Raw genomic sequence first — 23,271 nt, forward strand, 5'->3', positions numbered from 1 at the left:
CATGGAGCAAAAGTCCCACCAGCTCTCCAAATTTGGCCCCCAGGCACATGGGCAGCACTGTGCATTCAGCAGGCCAAGCAGAAGTGGAGCTGACCAAAACTGGCTGAACAAACCTGTGTTATGGTGTAAACATGGCTGTGAGAATGACTGGGAGATGAAATTGTGCAGGTCTGTCCTCAGAATTCTCAGTCAGCATGGGAGATACCTGTTCTGAGCCACGGTCTTGTCAAATTTGAAGAGATTAATACTGTTTCATTATCTGAAAAAAGTAATCTTTTCTACTTGGTCGTAACTTGAATTATGTGGCTGAGTATGAAAACTTTTTAAAATTAGCCGTTCATTTTCAAGTTGCTAGCTGGCTTTATTTCCCGCACTTGCCTATTTTTATCCCATTTGGATAGTGCCTATTACTGGGAGCTGGGAGGGCAGAGGTTTAATTTGTGCCATTAATGTTCTAAATAAAGATGTCCACTGGCCTCACGGCTGCTCAGGGACGTGATGCACCAGCTCCCTGCCCTGTTGCCTGGCTTTGAGCACTGATGCTCAGACAGGAGGGACACAGTGTGGCCAGGAGCATGTCACAGCTGTGCAGGTGCTGGTAGAGCTGCCTGTGGTGCTCTGGTGCTGGTGCTGTTTCTGGCCCATGAAGCAGCCAGCTATGCCTTCCTCAGGCAGGGGTGGATTTTCACCTTCAGGGCCTTGCTGGTGCTGGGTGAGGGGGACAAACACACCATTGGCATCAAGGGCGAGGCCAGGAGCCTGACGCAGACCTCTGTGGGGGCTGATGCTTGGCTGCTTTGGGCTGTTCTTGGAGACAGCCTTGCTGGGGGAGGCTCCCTGCACAAGGGCCCTCTGTTAGAGCAACAACTGCCTCCCCCGGGCAGAGACAGCGGGAGGGGAGCTGCCCCACTCTGCAGCTGCTCCCACTTGTTCAGAGCAAGAGGAGCAGAATGTCAGCTCCCTGCTGCCTGGGAGGTGTCCAGGATCTCCACATGCTGCCCTGCTGAGGGTGCTCAGGGATGGGGCAGGGGATTGGGAAGGTGGAGGGAGCCTGTGTGCCAAGGCTTGGCTGGAGCAGGGCTACGCCCTTGGAGGGGCCACAGTGGAGCTCTGAGAGCTTTGGCTGTCCACAAAGCCTCGCAAGTTTTTAGCATCTGCATTGTTTTCTAGCTGAACTCGCATTTTACTCAATGCCATGATTAAAAAAGATGTTCCTTTGGACAAAATGCCTCTTCCACTGCATCAGTCCAGGGAGAATTATTGTTTGCAATGCGCTGATGACACAGAAAGACATGACAGATAAAGCCTGAATTAACAGGGAAAAAAGAAAACTCTAAGCAGCAGCCTATGTAAAATATTTTTTGTGGTCCTCTCTCAATCTTTTCAAGATCCTTGGAAAAGATTCCTCTGCTGTGAAGATGTTTTATCTAACCAGGCACCTCCCCATGCCTCTCTTTGATACCCGAACCAAAACATTCAAAGCAGGAGACTGTCACAGCAAAGGACAGGAAAAAAGAGCTGAAAATTTACAGTTCATAAATCTGACCTCTTCTCTTCTGCCAGGCAATTTCCCAGGTCTATATGACAAGGAGACAGAGGGAGGGTGTGTATGGAAAGTATTTCCACAGCTGAGCTCTTCTAGAGGAAACAGATCTATTTATTAATGAGCATTTTTCACCCTAAGTTTTCTAATGGCCAGTTAAAGAAGTTCCATGAGCCTCCTTTTGTTTCAGACTCTTCTCATTCCCAAGAACAGGAAAGGATGTTTTTAGGATTATTAATCTTTCCTTTCTTTAAAATCCTCTTTGGACTTCAGTTGATCTGGAGATAAGATCATTTCTGTCCCTATCTGTCAGAGCTGCTAAAGAAGAGCACCAGTGTTTGGTAGATAACATTAAGGCTATAAACTTTTAGTTGAGGGCATCTATCTTGTTTATATCAGGCAGTGCTTCTGTTTGTGTTTATGGCTTTTGGTAGCCCAAGAAGGAATTTGTGTCTTTTCAGATTGCTGTGGCCAGGGAGAAGGTATTTAGTGAGCCTTCAGTAGCTCCTGCTCTGGCTAAACCTGATGCTTGTGTCTTTGCTGTGTTGAAAACATGATGGTAAGGAAAACATGGCTTGGGCTTTACCTCTGCCACTTCTTATGGCTCCTGGTGGAGTTCCCCCCTCCTGCAAGTTAAGGCAAATTATTCCACCCTGTTGACTCTCGTGGAGTTAGGCTCTGGGTAGCCTTCAGCTCAAGGGAAGCAGGCACTTGCCAAAGCTGCAGGCCTGTTAGTCACAGCCCTGGCCAGCCAGACAATGGCTACAGAAACCCCCTGTGAATATTTCATAGGTGGACTGGGGCTCAACCAGAGACAGCACTCAAATAATACAGTCTGGATTTTCAGCGCTTGGTGTTTTTAATAAAGATGCTTTTCCTGTCAAATGGCTGCCTGGGAACCTGAGCTTTCCTTTAAAAGCAGCTTTTTAGCTCTCTTGTCTGGGAGAAGGGCTGTGAAACACCTCAGCTGTGGCCAGGGATTGCATAGGGCTGCCTTAATGGGCACGGGGTGGCTGGAGTGACCTGTGCTGTGCCCAGGTATCTGAAACATCTGCAGCACAGGCAGAGGGACAAGAGATGGCATTGCATCCTTTACATCACCTTACAGCATCACTGACCTGGCACAGTCACCTGCTGCTGATCAGAACAGCCTGACAATATTGTTGCAGCAAAAAAAGCCCATTCTGGGTATTAATGTGTGCACATACTTAAACATGTGCAAAGCAGGTACTTTCTGGATGGGAGGCATTCCCCAATTAAATCAAAATGTACATTTAGAAATAGGAAAATGCCCATATCACCTATCACACTGGTGATTGCAGGAATGTGGTGATCTCTGCGTCTCAGCAGGCCACAGAGGGCTGCCCTTGCAAGCAGGCTTCTGTTTGGGTTATGGGAAAGAGCACGAGACCAGGGAGATACAGAGGTGGAGCTTGCCCTGGTTTCACCCCATGAACACAAAGGCATGTGCTCACTACAAATGGCAAGGATTTTGTGAGCACAACAGGCTGCAGAACTCGTGTTCAGCCTAAAGACAAGGCCTTTGCATGAAATTAGGTAACTACCTGCTCGTCTGTTTGCATACGGAAATCCCTCATTTGTGTGCAGAAATGTGGCTGGTTTGTGTAACTGTTTGCTCACGCAAAATTTACCTCCTGAAGTTTGTCCTGAAGAGACCTGCTGGAGAGCTCCAAACCAGTGGCATGTTGTGGGAAACGTGGCACACAGTCCAGACCAAAACAAAAACGCAGCTCTGCTCTGAGCTGCTATTTCATGTTCTGGTACCCATTTGGCAAACATGGAAGAGACAGGAGCCATGAGGCATTTGATACAAAATAAGGCTTACAGGGGGAGACAGAAGAAAAAGTCTAGTTTGATTAAATGTGTTCAGTCTTTCAGTCGACAAAATACACTTCAAACATATTCAGGCTACTTCAAAACGTCCCCGTCTCTCCCCCACAACATTAAAGCTCTAAGGGTTTGAAGCCCTGGCTGATAAAATAATTTTCTGCATTCCCCAGCTGTGTACTCATCCACTTCAAAATAGCTTGGTGGGTGACAAGTTATTTTCTTAACCTCCCCATTTTCAGCTCACTGCTAAATCAGTTTTCTCATTTTCTACACACGGGCTGCTTTTCCCCTGTGCTGAATGCAAATAGCTCTGTAACTTAGAACTTGTTGAACAAGTATATTTAAGTTATTACAACCCATAGAGAAGAAACATAATATGCAGTGAAAATAAACAGGACACCACATAAAACTCATGTTATCTTCCATGTCAGCAATACTTGGGAAGGAAATTATTTGGATAGAAAATGTTAGTTTGCATTAGGTAGCATAATGTGTGACTGAAGAAGAGTCAAATAGCCATTTTAGAGACTTGGAAGTATTTCACATTTCCAAGAGAAACAGAGCTCTGAATAACAAACCACCGTGTTCATGGGCCCTGCTCCCACAGGAGCATCAGCACTGCAGGGCAGCCGCTCTGTGAGTTATTGATTGATAACTGCTGGACTGGGACAGTGATTTCCATCTCTGGAGGAGCCCTTCTGGCAGGAAGGACAGGTTTTGCTGTCCTCCTTGCAGAATTAGAACTTGGAGAAGAGCTGGCACATCTGGGTGATTTGCACAGGCTCAGGTAGCACACGACCTTCTCAGGAGCAGCCTCTCCTCCCCACAGGGACAAAAAACACCTGGAGGAGCCCAGACCTTGTGTCAGCCCCAGGATGGGAGTTCTCCAGTGAGAGATCATGCTGGGCACTGCTGCTGGCCAAGGAGGTGCCTCTGCCTGTAAAGGGCTGCAGGGCTTGGGTGGGCAGGCACTGAACTCGTGGTGCTCTGCACGGTTCCTGTGGCACGGGGAGAGATGGAAGGGAAATACTGGTGAACAATGAGAAATACTGCAAATGTAAGGGAGAGAAAGGAGATGGAAGGAGAAGGAGATGGGAGAGAAATACTGGTGAATAATGAGAAATACTGGCAAATTGTTTGCACAGAAAAGTGGAGTACATGTAAGACAACAAACCCGATGTGCATGGAGCTCGTGTGTTCAGATGAGGTTTTTGGTGACTGTGATGCTGCTTGTCCCTTACCATGAATTTCTCTTTGTTTCAGGTAGGAATGAATTGATAGCCAGATACATCAAACTTAGGACAGGGAAGACACGGACCAGGAAGCAGGTAAAATAACCCAGTGGGGAAGTATGCATGTCAACGAATGACAAAACCTGGCATTTTTGGCTGCAGTGGCTGTCTGTGCTTCAGCTCTGATGGGATGATGTATTGACTTCACTATTCAGATTAAACACATGCTGCTTAAAGAATATTTAACACTCTGGGGTTTATGTTGTGATGGTGTGAGGATTCATTTTTTATTAATCTGTCTGTAAATGAAGCTATTATCCCCCCATATTTCATAAAGAAAATTTAAAAAGTTGAAGCAAAACCATAAAGCATTGTGCCTTATTTCTTCTATATAATATTATAATGTAATGATTATTTTGAGATGGTAAATAATGGAACTTCTTAAAAGTTAAGAGAATTTGGTTGTACAATAGAGATTATGATTCTTGGATATGAGAGGTAAATATATAAAAATGAATGAATCATAATCATGCTCTCCGGTTATGGCCTGTAGTTGCCATAAAATAAATAAATGAAATAATAATTAAAATTATTTAAGATATAAAATAATAAAAATAAATAATTTAAAATAAATAAAAATATAAAATAATAATCAAATAAATAATTTAAAAATTTCCCTAAGAGCCCTCAGGCTCCTGGTCTTTGACCATGGTAAGATTTCATTCATGTAAGAGTCTGAATAAACCTTAAAACTACCTTAAGTTTGTTTTACATGACTACCACATAACCATTAATTTATCTCCTATTACTAAATCCTTTAATTAATAATACAGCAATCAGCAGCCTTGCAGAGAGCACAGTTTGTGTGCAGTTTGTGCAGTGGTTACTCCACAAATGGCAGAGGTCCCTGGCTTTAGGGTCAGGTGTGGGATTCCCCTTGTGGTGTGTGACAAAGGGCAGGCAGAGGCTGGCCCATGGCACGCTGTGCATGTCCTGCAGGGCAGAGGAAGGTGGCACTGGGTCACACAGAGCTGCCAGCACTTGGGTTTGAAGCACTTTGGGTGCTGCTTTGCCCTGGGGGGTGTCCCTTGTCAGCCAGGAGGAAAGCATGTGTGCAAGGGATGGGGAAAAGCATCAGAAAGGAGGAGAACTGCAGCACGTGGAAAAGGAGCAAACCAAAGGCTGGCACAGAAACCACAGACTAAAGGCAGAGTCCCCACTTCTGCCCTGCTTTGCCCATGCAAGCTCCAGGAGCTGGAAGTTATGCTGGGATCACAAAGTTGCCTCAGGAGTCAAAATGCAGAGCTTGGGGTTAGATCCTTGGCCAGCATGTACCAAGAAAGCAGGAGGGCTGTGATGTGTGCAGTGTCTGCCTCCATGCTTGTACATCCCTCTGTAGTGAGGCATAAATCACTTTAAACTGACTGCTTACAAAAGTTGGTTTGTGGCTGCTCTGGAGTTTTAACAGAGTGATTAAATGTTAATGATTGTTCTTCTTGTATAATCTTTAACACCACTAATATTCCACTGAAAGCAAAACAAATGAACCTGTGTGAATACTCAGTCAAGGTGTTTGGCTGCAAAATTGCTCAGTAAGCAGCAGTATAATTCTGAATTGCTGCAAGCTGGTTCCTGAGCTGCTTCTTGAAGGTGGCCTTCAGGGACTGTGCTCATTGATGCATTGTGGTTTGCTTCCCTACTAAAATATAGGCTTTTTGATACTATTGTCACACAATAGTCTTACAGAGGAGGAAATCATTGTTTCTCCTTTTCTTTTGCTTTGTTCTTTCCCAGACAGGAATTGTAACTAATGTAGGAAAAATGTGCACCACCTGATATGGTATGTCCGGGGTCAGAGGAGAATCAGAGATTTCCCTTTAGTGGTTTTTGCCATCACTACAGGTTTTAAACCTTCACACAGAAGGATGAAGGATGCTGAGTGCTCCCAAGTGTTGCTGGGCAGCATCATTAAACCCTCAGCAACAGCAGAATGGATTTGAGTATGTCCCTGGGTAAACAGGAATGCAGATTTGGGCCCAGGCCCTTCACAGCACAGGCAGCAACATCTGACCAGTAACTGGTGTAGGGTAGGACTGGGTTTGCACAAATTTCTGAGCAACACAGCCATGGGCCAAGCCTGGGCATCACTCAAGCTGATGTCAAGTTGCTGGTCCCCAGTTACACAAATGTTTTGTGGGCAGACTTGATGCTGAGATTACCAAGGAAACCAGCAGGGGTTCAGGGACCTGTGTTGTGCCAGTATTTTGTCATTTGTGCCAGAATTTAAAATGTTTCAGTGGGCTCAAAATGCAGCCTGAATCTCCTCACTGGAGCTGCAGAGCACAATAAATAATGGATAAAATTTCTTAGTGCCAAGTTACATCTCAAGCCTAGTGGTCAGAGTGGGCTTCTGCATCCCCAGCAATGGGGTGGAAATCCTATGGGCTCCCCACATGAGAGCTCAGGGCCTGGGCATGGATGGGATCAGTACCAAAGCACATGGGCTGCTGCGTCCAGCTGTGAGCTATGTCTTCTGTCTTGTAGCTGAATGCACAACCTGGTGGGTTACATTTCTTTTTTTTCCTTTCTCTTTTTTTTTTTTTAATTTCCTTAATCAAGTCACTGCACTGACTTGACCTGTATTGTTAAGCCTTGGTGCTAAGAGCTTGGTATCTGGCTGGGAATGTGGTATCTTTAACAGCAGAGCTTACTGAAGGTGCAAATAACTTCCTCCCCTCAGAAAAGTTTCTTTTTTTTTTTTCTTTTTTTTTTTTAAAGAAAAAAATAGACATTTAAAATTTGATTTGCTTTTTTGTTTTTCTTTTGTTTGTTGTTTTTTTTTTCCCCCCCTATAAACCTGAACAATGTAGGTGTCTAGTCACATACAGGTCTTAGCAAGAAAGAAAGTTCGAGAAATTCAAGCCGCCATTAAGGTACGTTTGGCTTGCCCAGTTGTAGGGGGCTTTTCATCTCCATGGTTACAGGCTTTTCCTTTGTTTCCTCCCTTCCCCTACCCTGCAGGTGTCTAGTCACATTCAGGTTCTTGCCAGAAGGAAATCTCGTGATTTTCATTCCAAGCTGAAGGTATGCGCTTTTCTGCTTTTGGGCTTGTGGTTGCTATGCCTGTCCCTCCTCCTCCTCCCGCGGTGATGGGCGAGCTGGGGCTGCTGTGCGTAACCTCCTTCTCCTGCTTGTGGGAGCTCTCTGTGTCTCTTTGTGTTTAACCCCCGGGTTCTGCACTAGCATCCACATTAAAAACGTTGTTTTAACACTGTCCAAATGCCGAGTGAACTCCTCTTTGTAACAGCTCAGCACCTAAACCTCATTTTTAACCCCTTAGTCCCTTTTTTTGTTTTGCTTTTTAACGGTCCTAGCAGTGTATTTAAGTACACAGGAGTTTTGCATAGCTGTGTAGATGCTTTTTAGCTTTTTTTTTTATTTTTTTTTTTTTGCTTTTTCCAGAGGAGTAATTGGGGTAATTGTTTTCCATTCCCAAATGTTTTTTGTCTGTGCTTCTGAACTGATATCAGGAATACTTAAACCAGATCATTTATTCCAAGTGCCAGAGAGCACAGCTTATCCAGATTGCTCTATGGTGTTTCTAGACTACAAACTAGTATCACCTCAAGTTACACACTATTTACAAGATTCCCTGAAATTTAATTTTTTTTTAAAGTAAATTATTGACATTTAATCTTTGGAAAGCCTCAGTCAGTCCTGTTCAGGGAATATTAAGTATGTTTGCTTAATCTGACATGATGAATTGTACATGTCCCCGTTTTCTCTGCCTTCCATAAAATATATTCTAAGGCTGAAAAGAACCTCTTGGAAATGCTTAATAGGGGTTTCTTGGATTGCTTGTTTTTTCAAGTTTTTCAGCAGAGATCTTGAGATTTTTTTGGGTTTTCTTCCCACACCATTTAAAACTGGAAGAGGGAGTTTTGCAGTTTTTTTGCTGTCAATTTTTTTAAATAAAAAGTGAAAGAGCTTATAAATCTCTTACTTCCCTCCCTTTTTTTTTTTTTTCTCCTTTTAATGTGAGTGGATTTTTTTTTTTTTTTTCTTCACCCAGATATGAGAACAAATCACATTTTTGTTCTGGCTGGAAAGCAGAACGTTTCGGGCTGAGCTTTCCAGGCCCTGAGCGGTGAGCGCTGCGGATGCTCACCCCCATCCTGGAAGTGCAGAGTAGGAATAACAGCCTGCCTTTGTAACAGGCCTCCCTGACAGAAGCACTGGGTTTTTCATGGGCAGCATGCTGGCAAGCTTGTCTGGCTGTTGGTGGCTGGCTTTTTAGCTGCACTGGCTGAGCAGTTGGGTTTCGTAAAGAACGACTAAGACAACTTAAACGTACTGCTTCTTAACCCAGGGTGCAATAATACAGAGATATGTAGCATTTTAAGCTCAAATTGTCAAGCCTTGATGCCTAAAATTAAGTATGTAAGTAGGTGGCCCTACTTTCAGAGGTGCTCAGCACCAGCAGCTCCTGGAGTTTTAGAGGACTGGCGAGAGCTCAGGGCTGCAAAAATCAGGAAGCCCACGTAGGTACCAAATACAGGCCTAGGAGTCAAACACAATTATTGGGTTTACTGCTCTAAAATGTTTCCCTTTCTGAATGCCCAAAATACCTTAAAATGTGAAGACACTTACAAAGCATTAAAAAACATTTTAAATACTGCACCTGCTGTAGTTTTATTGAAGCTTTCCAAAGAACAGAGAGGTAGCCAACTCTTAAGAACATTTCATCTAGTCTAGGTGGCATTTTCAGTAAATAGAGATCTGGGAGGAATTTTCATTTTAAGGAGTCGCCTGAAGAAGGGAAGATCTGTTTGGACAACAAGATATTTTGTAAGGGCTTCATACCTGGTTGCCCTTTTCCCACCTGCCCATGGGCTGCTGAGTGGAAAGCGGAGCAGCTGCCCTGTCACTGCTGGGACTGATGGCCTCAGGAAGATCCCCAGCTCCAGGCCCCGGCGCTCTGCAGGGCCATTTGCTTCACCTCTCTGCCACACCACAGTGGGGACAGACTGCACACAGGTGACAGAGCTTTGCTGGCCCCTGTCCTTGCTGACAAAAGCCACTCCAGGCCTCCCTGGCGGGGCTGGTGGGCCCGTGGGTGCTGAGCTGCCTGTCCTAGCTGAGTGTCCATGAGCTCCCTCAGAGCCCTGACACATCCCCAGATACTCCTGCACAGCCCCAGCCCAGCTGAGGAGTGCCCAGCAAGCGTGAAGGAGCCAGGCCCTCCCCACCTGCCTCTTCTCAGCCTTGCCAGTGCTGGTCCCAGTGAACAGGAGCCATGGCATGGCCACTGTCCCCTGCTCTGGGCCCTCTTGGAGAAGGGACAGCCTCCAACAGGCCTTGTCCTCCCACACGGAAGAGGTGAAACTTTGATGAAGGAAGGTGCCATAAGGGAGCTGCCTTAGGAAGAAGAGAGCTCTCCTTCCCCTTGCCGCCTGCAATTGCTCCCTGGAGGTGGCAGAAGCCGCTGGTTTTGAACCTGAGATGGAACCTCGCTTCTTCAGACATTTTGTTTGTGCTACTGCCCCTTTTGCTTACTATTTCTGTGTTGAACCACCTGCATGGCCCACTGTCACTCAGAATCACCTGGAATCACGGACTATTTAGGATTGAAAGCACCTCTGGAGATCATTTAGCCCAACTCCCCTCTGCCAAAGCAGTTTGCAGAGGACTTCAAAAGCTGCCTGAGAAGGACATCACTGGTGCAAAAGGAAGGCAAGGTGGACACATTCCAGCGCCTCTGAGTGCTCATTGTTTCAACAGGGACCAATTTTGGCAGCAGCCTGAAGAGCCCCATCAATGTCCTTGGAAAGATGATGGGCTCTTGCTGTCCTGGAGTGGGTGCTGTCTGCATTCCCTGGTGAAGGGGTGACCAAGGAGAAGATTAAATGCACAGTTTTTTACAGTTGTGATTTTTTTATGCAAGCATGTACTGACAGGACAAGGAGGAATGGCTTCAAACTGAAAGAGAATAGGTTTACATTAGATGTTAGGAGAAAAAAATTACTGTGAGGGTGGTGAGGCTCTGGAAGAGGTTGCTCAGAGAAGCTGTGGTTGCCTCAGCCCTGGCAGTCTTCAAGGCCGGGCTGGCTGGTGCTTGAAGCCACTGGTCTAGTGGGAGGTGACCTTTTAAAAAAGTCCCACTAGCAGTGGGCTTGGAACTAGATGATTTTTCAGGTCCCTTCCAACCCAAACCACTCTATGATCCTATGCTTCCCACCCAGGCCAACTCACCCTTTTAACAGTGAGCTGCCACTTTTAAATTCTGTGATTGGTGGCATCCAGGGAAGCAGTTACTACTTTAAAAAAAAATCCCCTATGGATCTGGTGTCAGCTTTCTTTTGGGATGTGTCTGATCCAATCTGTCCCATTTGCCCCTGCTCCTGTCCTCTCAGTTTGATAGTGTTTATACAAATAACCCTTTTCCACAAGTAGCTGCTGAGTTTATTTTGTACCAAGAGACCTTACTGTCCTGCCTGGGTCTGAAACCTGCTCTTGGAGAGGAGAGGATTCAGGCAAATCTTCTTGTGTTAATCTTCTTCAAAAATCCAGAAGGATGGAAGGATCTCAGAGCTATCTGCACACATGGCATTGGAAGCTGTCCTGAGAGGCAGCAATCTCACCTGCATGCCATCAACTCTGCTTGGTCCAGCAAAAAGTCCCTTTTCTTCAATGAGAAGTGCCTGCAATCACTGAGGAAGGATGGAAGGATGGATCCTTAGCCTGCAAGGAAGTGAAGTTTCACCCATAAATGCTATTGCTGCTTTTCAAGACCACCAGTAAAGAATGTCCCCCAGCCCTTCCAGGGATGTCACACATTTTAATTCTCTTTGCGGCTTGAAAACATACCTATTTTAGAGATTTTAATCCTAATATACTGAGGTCATTAGAATCTTCCTGAAGTTACAGAAATTCAATCTCATGAAAACGGGAAGAGAGGCGGAGATAAAGTTGTCCTTGGAGACAGATCTGAAAGGCAGCTCCTCTTCATGGAATTTCCTCTCAGGCAGAGGCTGCAGCAGGCAAAGCAGAGGTTTCACACTCCAGTGCTGTGTTTCTGTGTCAAATACACCAGTCCACAGCGTCAGCTCACAGCATTCCCACCTTTGCACTGACAGGGAGCCAAAGTCACCTCTGTCCACTCAGGACAAAAGATGGATTGGAAGTTGTACATAAACAGAGAGTAAAGGTGTTCACAGCAGGATGTGCATCTATCTTAGGCTTTCATATCAGATTTTCTTCATAGTGCAAGATTAATTAGACAGAGACAAAAAATTGACACATTAACATGCCTACAGTTCACATCTATTACATGTTTTTAAATCTATTATTCTACATTCCACATTTAGGGATAAAAAGAAAATATTGTCAATTATAAAATGCTAAAGATAGCTCTATACTTTTTTAAATGAACAATGATAAAAGCCTTGAAAAATTCCCTTTGATGTGAATGGAGTCTTCAGCATTTTGAAATACAATAAGATGGATTAATTGCTACTCATTAGGCAGCAAGTTGGGACAGCTTTGAATGCGCATTCTCTTCTTGGCATTAGCTATTGCCTGGCTGAAATAGCCAGCTTTTGTATTTACTCCTGTCTTCTCTAATAATAAGCAAATTGGAGATCAGGGCTAGAAACACTGAAGTGCTCTCTATCTTTTGTCGGGAACAATTGTATATTGTCATGATTTGTTTATCTTTTTTGAGCTACAGCTAATTATTGTAAAGGTTATTTGAATCAATACGAGATCTGAGCAGAAATAACATCTGCAAAATTGCTTATTAGGAAGCTATTTTATGCTAGTGTTACTGTAACATCCATTTTGTGAACAAATTGTTGTTTCTTATGTCTTTTTTTCTTTCTTACATGAAAAGTTTTGCATTTTAAATACTGGTACAGGTTTTAGGGCTTCTTGAATTAATACTGCTCTGTTGTGCTTACTTTTCCTCATACTGTCTTAGATTTTTTTTTTTACTGCCAAAGTCATAGATAACATGGTATTCAAAGCCCCATGTATCATTCTAGGATAATAGTTTTTATTTTTTTGTTTAAGAACTTGTTTGAACTGATTGATTGAATTATTCTTCTGTTTATGTTGGATTAAAAGAAAGTCAAGCGCAAATCCTTTTGTGCTTGTTATGTAAAACTCTTGTTTCATGCAGGGCTTTTGTAGATATTAAGATTTATAAATTAATTATACTGGGGAATTATTATTATCTAATTTAACTAGGTATTTTGCATTCCAAAATGAATTGTGAAAAGCAAACCTCAAGGGCCTGATTCATTAAAAGTTGTAGTCTTCTTGCATTATATGCTTAGAGCTTGCATCTTCCAAAAGCAAAGTGTGTGCAACTGCAGCCAGAAGCAGTCAGCTAAACCACGAGGCACATCCTGGTCTCCCCTGCAGAGAAGATATTTTAGGGATTTAGTGGAACTAGACCAGTTTTCCACTGACTGGACTCTAAACCCACCCTGGTAACATTCATTACTCATTATGCACCACAGTGCAGAAGACTTTTACAAGAGGAGGGCAAGGCAGGGTGTGAGTGCAGCCTGTTGCTCACTCCAGTGTCATTCCTGGGCAGCAGCAATCCCATCAATTAGGTAGGGTCAAACCAGGTCAGGGCCAGATGGGACCTATCCAAGGAATACCTTAAGCTCCAGCAGGATTTAATGATCCAGTAGGAGATGCTGTCCCCCCAAGCCTCTGCTGAATCTCAGCACGGGACTGCAGCTTGCTGGGCCAAACTTTTATTTTACTACATCAGTGTAAACCACATTGGGCTGAAAGAAATTATTCCAGCTTTACAAACCAGCACAAGTGACAGCAAAACAAACTCCTTTCTGGACAAGATAGGAAATCAAAATCCTAACTATTTGCAGTCATTAAAAATCCCACAACGTTCCTGTTTTAGAGTAGGGGTGTTAACCCAGTTGTCCTGGCCAAATTCCAACCTGGGTAATTACTGTAATCTGCCTGTGTAAATTACCCCTGCCGTTTTAATTGGATATATTCCTTCTCTTGCTGCCTGAAGTGTGATGTAATACCATTGTGTGTTATTAATCAGTTACCAGCTTTCATCCCAGAAGTGACGGGTAGAGAGCCTCATTCCCTCCTGGTTACGAGTGCTCTCTATTACAGCATGAAAATCCCCAACATACACTTGTTTTTTAAGTGGCAGACAAGCTGATGTTGCAATCTAAATAATCAGTTTTAAAATGTGGCTATCCCATTTATTTTTGAAGACCATGAAGTCTGCTTGATTATGCAAGCACAGGCAGCTTGCAGCTCTCCAAGTGAACCTGGAGCTGAAGGTGCTTTTTTGCCAGTGCAACTCAGGACCTCAAAAGTGTCTGTATTTGACTTTGAATTTGATTTCTGTAATGTTTTAATGTAAAGTTTCTTTGGGAAAAGCTGATCTTTCCACTGTGCAAAGATTCCTAAGCCTACAAAAGGTGAAACTTCCCGTTGGAGTGTACTGGCCTGATGTACCAGATCAGATTTGTCACCAGTGGGAAACTCTGTGGGAGTTGTTGAAACACCTCAAAACCAGCCCTGTTGCAAGGATTGCCTTTCTGAGCTGTCATTCTAAAGGTTTTTCCCTATCTCTCCACCCTCCTGAAAATGTAATCAGCCAAAGAGGATGAGAGGAATGGCCCCACAAAACACAGATCATTCTAGGGTGAAAAGCAGCAATTGGTAAGAAGGAAGGCGCGTACCATTTTGTGTCACAAAAGAAAAGAATGTTTTCTCCCTCCAAAAATCGCTGTCACTGTCCCTAAAATTCAGGATCAGCAGGTTCACTGTAATGGTGACTAAGAGCTCCCCAGAAGATTTTGAAGGAAGTGTAAATCTTCAGTAATTTTTCTTAGTTCACCTGTTAGGGTGGGATTTGCCTGCTGTAACTGTTGCTGAGTGGCCAGGCTCCCGTTCTAGTCCTTGGATGGCAATAACATTGCAGAAGGTAATGCACTTTAGTTGGTTTCAGTGCCTCACAAGGCAGAAACAAATGCAGCTCCTTCTGGACTGCACTAACACCAGCAGAGAAATAGCCAGAGACTTTGGAGGGATAAAGCAAGGCAAGAAGAACAATTTCATAGACATAACCTACCTCAAGCTTTTACTTTTAAATTCTCCTTTAGTTTAGCTCCATCTGCTAGTGGATCCAGAAGAGTCTGTCCCCTTGGCAAAGCACAGGCACATCCTGATGTGGTGGCACAGGCATGGCTGAGGCAGGCAGGAGGCAGAGCAGGAGGGGAGCCTGCAGTGCCCCAGCAGGTCTGGAGAACAACAAGGTAGGGACAAAAGCAGCTTCACATGGTGTTGGAGATTGCTAGGAGCCAGAAGCACAGTTCTCCTGTGTCATTTATTTTACACACAGGACACAGATCCCCTGAATGTTGTTTTTTGGTAGGATTCAGCAGGCTGTGTGAGACTCTCATGGTTTGGCATTTCCAAGCCAGCTCTGCTTACACAAAAAGGGTGGAACAGAGAAATCTGGTAGGGCTAGATCTCCATATTGCTTCAGGAAATCTCCCTTCCATCTTTTCATGATGGAGGGTCCTTCTTGCTGTGCAAGAGTGTAGAGGGGTCTGGGGAGCTGCATGAACCTCAGGATTCTGCCACTTCTTAGCACCCAGCTAACATCTCTTTAGCCTGCAGACATCCAAAGGCAGCCAGTAAAACATGCCATGCATAAACCTCCTGTGCACACCTTCCCACCTGGGGCAGGCAGGGCTGAGAGCCAGGGCTGAGCTCCAGCTCTTAGCCAGAGAGCTGCTTCCTGTGCTTCTATTGGAAAGCTGCAAGCTTTGTGAAAGGACTGAGTTGGTCCCTGCACTGAGAGATGGGTCCCTGAGCACAGGTGAGCCCAGGGGTCAGAGCTGCTCAGGCAGCTGAGCACAGGGCTGTCCTGCAGGCTCACACCCTGCAGGGTGCACTGGGAATGATACTGAGCACAGGGAATGGTGCTGGGCACAGGGAATGATGCTGAGCACAGAGAATGTGCTGGGCACAGGGATCACACCCTGCAGGATGCACAGGGAATGGTGCTGGGCACAGGGCTGTCCTGCAGGGAGCACAGGGAATGGTGCTGGGCACAGGGCTGTCCTGCAGGATGCACAGGGAATGTGCTGGGCACAGGGAATGTGCTGGGCACAGGGCTCACACCCTGCAGGATGCACAGGGAATGGTGCTGAGCACAGGGCTGTCCTGCAGGGAGCACAGGGAATGGTGCTGGGCACAGGGAATGATGCTGAGCACAGGGAATGATGCTGAGCACAGGGAATGGTGCTGGGCACAGGGCTGTCCTGCAGGGAGCACAGGGAATGATGCTGGGCACAGGGAATGTGCTGGGCACAGGGCTCACACCCTGCAGGGTGCACAGGGAATGATGCTGAGCACAGGGAATGGTGCTGGGCACAGGGCTCACACCCTGCAGGGAGCACAGGGAATGATGCTGGGCACAGGGAATGTGCTGGGCACAGGGCTCACACCCTGCAGGGTGCACAGGGAATGATGCTGGGCACAGGGAATGTGCTGGGCACAGGGCTCACACCCTGCAGGGAGCACAGGGAATGATGCTGGGCACAGGGAATGATGCTGGGCACAGGGAATGGTGCTGGGCACAGGGCTGTCCTGCAGGGAGCACAGGGAATGGTGCTGGGCACAGGGAATGTGCTGGGCACAGGGCTCACACCCTGCAGGGTGCACAGGGAATGATACTGGGCACAGGGAATGGTGCTGGGCACAGGGCTGTCCTGCAGGGAGCACAGGGAATGGTGCTGGGCACAGGGGATGGTGCTGAGCACAGGGAATGTGCTGGGCACAGGGCTCACACCCTGCAGGATGCACAGGAAATGATGCTGGAGCAGCTCCTGCCCTGCTCCACCTGCTGCTCTCCAGGCTGTGTCCCACAGGGGCTCCTTGCACAGCTCAGGGAAACACACTCAGCAACAATCCCTCTCCTCCAGTATCCACAGCTTTCACACAGGCAGCTGGGAGTTGTTTCTCCCCAGGGCTTTGCTGTTTTTTTTTTTTTCTTTTTAAACCATTTTTCCCCCCTTTTAATGAATCAGACCCTGGGTGAAAATAATGCATTTGTTTAAAGCTGATATTTAATGTTGAGCAAACTGCTCTTCCTTTGTCTCTTACTATTTTGTTCATATTTTGCTAAGAGTCTGCTATTCTACACAAGCATTTTAATAAACTGTTTGTTGTTGTATCCAGGTAACAAGCATGGTAAGTATTTTGACTAAACCAAGTATTATGTACCTTAGCTGTGCTTGGCAGAATTTTTTGGCTAGCTTTTCCTGTACTTTCAGCCTGTGCTGTTTCTAAAGGAGCTATTCAAAGGAAGAAACTGCTCACCTATAGTACTACTACATAGAAGCTTTGGAGGGAGCATATGTGCAAAGTCATATATCGTACATAAGAGCATGCACCTCTTGCCAGCATGCTTGCTACTTTGCTTGTAAAATAAAAGCAGAAAAAAAAAAAAAACAACCCAAAACATCCTTGCCTAATACTGCTTGTGTTCCTTCATTCCAAGTGACACACCTAAATATTGGTGGTTATTAATCCAGTACTTCTGGATGAGGAACCCTGCTGTACCAGGCGTAGCGGTCTGTTGTTTGCTCATCTCCCCTGAGCTAAGGCATCCCCCTGGTTAACTCTGTTGCATTAAGAGGCCGTCCCTTTCTGTCCTGTGACGATCCCTGACTGGCAGTGGCTGGACTCCAAGTGCTGCTCTAACACAAGTAGCTGATAACAGCCCACCTTTTCCTAAACTCCTTCCTGTGTGCTGCAAAAGAGCAGGAATTTTATGGCTGGTAGCTCTCTGTGGCAACACTGTAAATCAGTAAAACACCACAACTCAACATTTAAGATGTCATTTACATGTTTGTGACCTAACTTTGGAAATGCTTGTTGTAAAGCTGAATCCAAAATGTCCCTAAGCATGAAGAAAGCTGTCCCTGTTTGCGAGTCAGCCGCAGTTCTGTGTTCTCCTTTTACAGGACAATACAAAAGGCAGACTTCTCTTAGATGGAAATGACAGAGCTCAAATCTCAGTGCTCCCTGTCCTGCAGGCAGAGCTGAGCCTCAGGAGCACGCCCTGCTTAGCCCAGCCTGATTTAAAATCAGAATTTGCCCAGATAAACAACTGGGCAGTAGTTTGCTGTGCCAGAGCTTCCTGTGTGTTGGCAGAGCAGACTGTGAGAATTCAGGTCTACCCTGCATGTCTGAGAGGAGGTTTTGCCTTGAGGTAGTTTGAGTGTTAGCCTCCGTGCTGTATTTTTTTTTTTTTTCCTGCATGGTTTGCTATTTTTGCATTTTCTGTGTGGCTTTTTAAGTTTTTAGTTTCGTGCTTGTAGCTGCAGTTATTTAATGCCATTTGTTGTGCCAAACGTTTTAAGACTCCGTGTAATTGTCATATTAAAGGATCAGACAGCAAAGGACAAAGCACTCCAGCACATGGCAGCAATGTCATCAGCTCAGATAGTCTCAGCTACTGCTATTCACAACAAGCTGGGCCTGCCAGGAATTCCCCGTCCTACATTTCCTGGGGCACCTGGGGTAAGTCCCAAAAAAATCCCTGTATTCCCTAACAATGTTCAGTAGAACACTAAGATGGAATGAGTGGATTAATGCTTTGACTTGAGTTTGCAAAAGAAATCGTGCTTGTTCAAAAATACCCCAAGTCCTTCCAACAAAGAGAACAACTGTGGCCCTGTTTGTTTGTTTTTCCTCTTTCAGTTTTGGCCCGGCATGATCCAAACGGGGCAGCCTGGATCCTCGCAAGAGTAAGTCTGAAAATTCCAAAGTGCTTTTTCTCTGTGCAGTGTGAAGGGTGGCTTGTGCACTCTGGGAGATCAGCAAAGCAAGAACTTGCAAATTTTTCCAAAAAGGAGGTGAAGACAGTTTCAGGGAAAGAAAGAGCCTTTATAGGGATGTGGACTCACTTTCAAAAAGTTATAAGGGATCCCAAACCTCAAAACTGAGGCTGAATGCCAGATGGGCACCCTCCTTTGTGTCCTCTGGGAGTCCCAGCAGTGCCCACCCCTGGCTGTAATTCTCACCCCCTCTATTCCCTCTGTGCTGTCTGTCTGTTAAATGTGCTCTGCAAGGAAGAGATATGTTTGTGGGTAAGGTCATCAGGCACCTATTCTCCTATACTGTGTGTCTCTGATGGAATTTCCTGTGGGTGGCACAGTGTGTGATTTTTGTGCATCTCTTTTTTGCAGTGTCAAGCCATTCGTTCAGCAGGCCTATCCTATACAGCCATCAGTCACAGCTCCCATCTCAGGTAATCCTCCCATTTATCCTCTGCCTTAAAAATACTTGAATTTTGTACTGAATGTGATTTATTAACTTCTGCCCTGGGCAGAGCCACTGCTCAGGATCTCATGGGTCCTCCAGCCAAAGGAAGCATCAATCCCAGTGTCCTATTATTATATATACATATATATATATATATAGTGTCCTATATTATATCTTAGGAGAAATCATTGTGTTTGGGCTTTTTTTAGGTAGGAAGCACTAATGCATATGCAAGGAGTTGTGATGTGTGATTTCCAGTCAGCGCTCTGTATTGTAGGAATTACTGTAAAAAATGAGTAATAGGATGAATGTTTCCTTTAGAATAGCTCTGTAACAAGAATACACCTTAATTTATTTTAAACTGAGCCTAAAACCCCTCCCAATATCATATACACTTAGCCATAAGTGTAAAACTTCTCTATGTATCAGGTTGTTTATAACTCATCCCCTCCTGGAGGTCCTGCTTTGCCTGGTACCACTTTGATAAGTACCTAATTTTATTCTGAATTTCATTGCTCAAATTGATCAAGCCTTTCCCATGGCTACTTCCCTGCTACTTTTCCCAGGTTCTTTCCATGCCTGACTTCATGAAAGCTCATTATTTCTTTGCAGATGATTTCTCATGTTATGTCTCCCTTGCCGAATGACCCCAATGCTTCTGACTCTGTGTAGCAAGTTTTTGACTCTTACCCAATTCTTTATGATTTTCTAACTTGCTGCTATTTAATGCTTTGAACTAAAGCTATTTTTCTGCATTCATGAGAATGCTCTTTTCTTGACATCCCTAATTTATAACATTATTTTCTAAGACAGGTATTTTCTATTGTCTTCATTTAGCCATCCATGTTTTCTCTCAGAATTAGGAGCATCAGTATTTCTAAATCAAACAAAATTTGTGCATGAGTTTTTGCTCCATTAGAATTCCTGTTCATGTCTAGCCAGTGACTTTTGTAATTCCCTGTTTTGCACAAGCCTCACACCTTCATTGCCTGAATTTGAGGGTTGGGGTCAGGTACCACATTCCCTTTATGGGATGTGTTCACACACTGCCTCTGACCTCTCCCCGCTTCTCAGCCTAGTCCAGGATAATCTTTATTCTCATACTTTTGGTGCCTCTCCCCTGCCTTTCTTGTGCCTGTGTGTCTCCAAGATGAGTTTTGCCTGTGAGCTGCTGCCTTTTCCTCTTCCTTTACAGTTTTCTTTCCTTCTTGTCCAATTTTCTACAATGAGGACCAAGAGAGAGAAATTATTCCTTCTCTTGAGGTGAATTAGAGAGGGTGGTTAACATCCCTTCTCTATCTAGATCATGTCATTCTCTCTTTATTATCAATTTGAAACATTTTTTTTTTCTTTTTAGGGTATGATTCAGCTCTCTACAGTAATTATTTATTATTAGCTGTATCATAATGATGCCTAAAAGCTCCAAAAGAAGTCAAGACCCAATGTGCAAATACGTAGTAAGAGACAGTCCCTGCCTTGGAGAGCTTGTGCTCTAAATAGGAGAGGGGAATTGAGAGTGGCAGCAGAAACAGGCAAAAAGAGGGGTGATTTACCTGTACCATGTGGCACATTAGGAGCCAGAAATGGAGTCGGTTCTCTTGCCTCCCAAGGCAGGAATGTCTCCTGTGAGCCTTCCAAGGAAGGATGCAGCTGTAGGTCCAGGTGAAGTCTCTATAAATCTCTGTAATCTAATATATAATTTAAACAAAAATTCTACAGTGAGTTACAGCCCCAAGGAAGCAAAGTAGTAGTAGTAGTTTTCTTTCTGCCACTATTAGATTGCTGGGCTGCCACCTCTTTTTCTACACATTACCCTGAGTTTTTCCAATTTTAACTCATCCTGAATTAATTACTTGCTAAAATTAATATAAATATCCAAGGGCCCCATGCATAATTCCCAATTATTTTTAATTGAGCAGATATGAGCTGAGGAAGTGTCAGCTTCCTGATGCAGATGTTTCCTGTGTTGCAGGCTTTGAGCCCACATCAGCTCCAGCGCCCTCCGTGCCTGCGTGGCAGGGCCGGTCCATCGGTACGACCAAGCTCAGGCTGGTGGAGTTTTCAGCTTTCCTTGAGCAGCAGAGGGACCCTGAATCAGTGAGTATTTATTGCCCTTGTGTCCACTGATCCTCAGCTTTGCTCCTCTACTCCTGATCTCCAGCTTTTCTCCTTTGCTCCCCACCCTCTGGGCACGCCTTCCATCATGTCTGGTGGAATACTCCTGTATCTCTGTGCTCACTGCTGCTCTATTCCTCTCACCCCAGGACTGTGTTTTCCTCTCTTGCCCTCCTTTTCCCCATTTGCAGCAGCCAGGGCCCTCTGTGAAAGCAGGCAGGGTTTGCTCTGGCGCCTGTCTCGCTGCTGACCTAGTTTAGCAGGTGTACCAAATTGCATTGTGTTCTTGGCAAGAATTCAGTGCTTGAACTCTAAGTTAAAGCCTAATCTGTTTCCTAACCAAAACAAAATTAAGGACTTGCCCAGAAAGCGTGCATATTGCATTTTTTTTTTAATGAAGTTTTAAATTTTCTTTTAATTTTTAGTCTGTATACTGTAGGGTATATTAAGGGTAGTTTCTGAAGTTAGCTGTAATGTGTCATTACTCCAGTAAGCCTTGAACCTTGACATTAATCCACATATATTTACCAAGAGCTAGGTAGCCTAGCACTGATTCTACTGCATTGCAAATAAATGGAAAGAACTTCTTTCAGCTGGAACCTGAGAAGTTTTTCGAGATAATTTCTGAAAAGCAAATACTGTCCTGAATGGGTGATATGGACAGGCCATTTTTGTTCAGATTCCTGGCAAAATACAGTAGCCTGGAGAAGAGAGAAGCTAACATTTTGCTTTTATAATCCAGCACTGGAAACCATAGCATTAATGGGCTCTGGTGTTATCCAAGGAGTGTTTACCCTGCGCTGTGGGGATTGGAGACATAGCCCAGAAACCTTACAACAGAGGAATGCTGCTGGCAGGGCCAGATCCCTGTGAAAACACACCCTGTCTCAGCTGTCCATGCACCCACCACGTGGCAGGGTGCTGCTTTGCTGAGTGGCAGCTTTGCCAGCCTGCATGGGCTTTGAGGGCAGCAAATGTTTGGCAGCAGGTACAGTTCTCTCAGTGCTCACCTGAATTTCCAGGGTTTCCCTGGAATCCCTTTGCCTTCCCATGGTCTCATGGCAGCCCTGCCTCTGGTGGGCTTCACCTCAGAGTGCTCCAGGCCCCTCTGGAGCACCCCCTCCACCCCAGCCCTGAGTCCCTCTGGGCAGAGGTTTGGATTTCTGGGTACCACATCCAGGTCTCCCCAGCAATCACCCTTATCCATGCACGGATTCCCCAGCTCTTGCTGACCCCATGGAACGTGTCCTGCTGATTTCTGGGCTCTGCCATCCCCAGCCTGCCCCACACCAGCGTGTGTGTGTGTGTGTGTGTGTGTGTGTGTGTGTGTGTGTGTGCGCTCCAGGTTACTGGGAAAACACGATGTGGCCACGTGATGCTCAGCCTTGCTGTCTGTGTGTGAATGAAATCTTCCTTCTGTGCAGTCTCATTGGCTGTTTTGCCACAGTTATCCCTTTTCTGGAGGTTTCTATAACATAAATCCATATACAAAGCTCCTGTGCTGATGTGGTGGGGTGCCTCTGTATCTGGGTGTTTGTGTCAGAGGGAGCAAACAGGGCTGGGCAGCTGAGACAGTGGAGGTGTGAACAGAAGCATGGTTACCCAGGATGGCCCCACAAGCACTGTGAAGCCTTCTTTGGAGCAAACTGATATTATTTGAAATTCCTGAGGGTGCAGAGGCCCACTGGGTCTTGTCCCAGCTTGCAAGAAGCCTGCTGAGAAACGCATCCTTCAAATGCATTTATGCAGGAGGGTTTACAGGACAAGCAGGAGCATCAAACTACCCAGACTTGTTTTAAAAAAAGCAGTTACTTGTGTGCTGTAACACTGTAAAAATGAGACTCTAGGCAAAGTCAATTCCCAGTTTAGCTCATCAAGGTGGGGCAGGGCTCTGCATGGGGACAGCCTGCAGCATCCATGGGCACCCAAAGGATGAGCCCCTGTGGCACTGAGTGAGCATCACTGCCTGGGAAAGGGCAGTCAGCAGCAGGAGAAGGGTTCCTTACACTGAATTCAGTAAATGTGGTTATTTGGCATTGAAAGGGCATTGGGAAGAGCCCCCAGAGCAGTGTGGGCAGCTCCCAGGGTGCTTGCTGGAGAGGCTCTGGTGTGCAGGGGCAGCTCTGTGCTGCTGCCAGCCTGCCCTGTCTCCAGTGCTCAGAGCTCTCCAACAAGCACCAAGAGCTCTCCTTG

At 45.4% G+C, this 23,271-nt stretch overlaps 1 protein-coding gene across 5 annotated transcripts in view; it reads left to right on the forward strand.

Moving 5' to 3' along the window:
• TEAD1 (TEA domain transcription factor 1) overlaps positions 1 to 23,271 on the forward strand; it is a 152,481-nt gene that overhangs the window by 103,014 nt on the left and 26,196 nt on the right. For 2 of the 5 annotated variants that reach the window (XR_009274824.1, XM_058806410.1), the window contains exons 4-10: positions 4,658 to 4,722; positions 7,497 to 7,559; positions 16,873 to 16,884; positions 18,085 to 18,219; positions 18,400 to 18,446; positions 18,888 to 18,949; positions 20,936 to 21,060. Coding sequence is in view for 4 of the 5 variants with exons in the window: in XM_058806410.1 (XP_058662393.1) it covers positions 4,658 to 4,722; positions 7,497 to 7,559; positions 16,873 to 16,884; positions 18,085 to 18,219; positions 18,400 to 18,446; positions 18,888 to 18,949; positions 20,936 to 21,060 (509 nt within the window). In the remaining variant the exon portion in view is untranslated. Of the gene's footprint in view, positions 1 to 4,657; positions 4,723 to 7,496; positions 7,560 to 7,647; positions 7,711 to 16,872; positions 16,885 to 18,084; positions 18,220 to 18,399; positions 18,447 to 18,887; positions 18,950 to 20,935; positions 21,061 to 23,271 lie in introns of all 5 variants that reach the window. The other 3 variants (XM_058806414.1, XM_058806412.1, XM_058806413.1) reach the window with 3 other exon arrangements.

This window comes from Ammospiza caudacuta, chromosome 6 (genome assembly GCF_027887145.1).
Source record: "Ammospiza caudacuta isolate bAmmCau1 chromosome 6, bAmmCau1.pri, whole genome shotgun sequence".
NCBI classification, from domain to species: Eukaryota; Metazoa; Chordata; class Aves; order Passeriformes; family Passerellidae; genus Ammospiza; species Ammospiza caudacuta.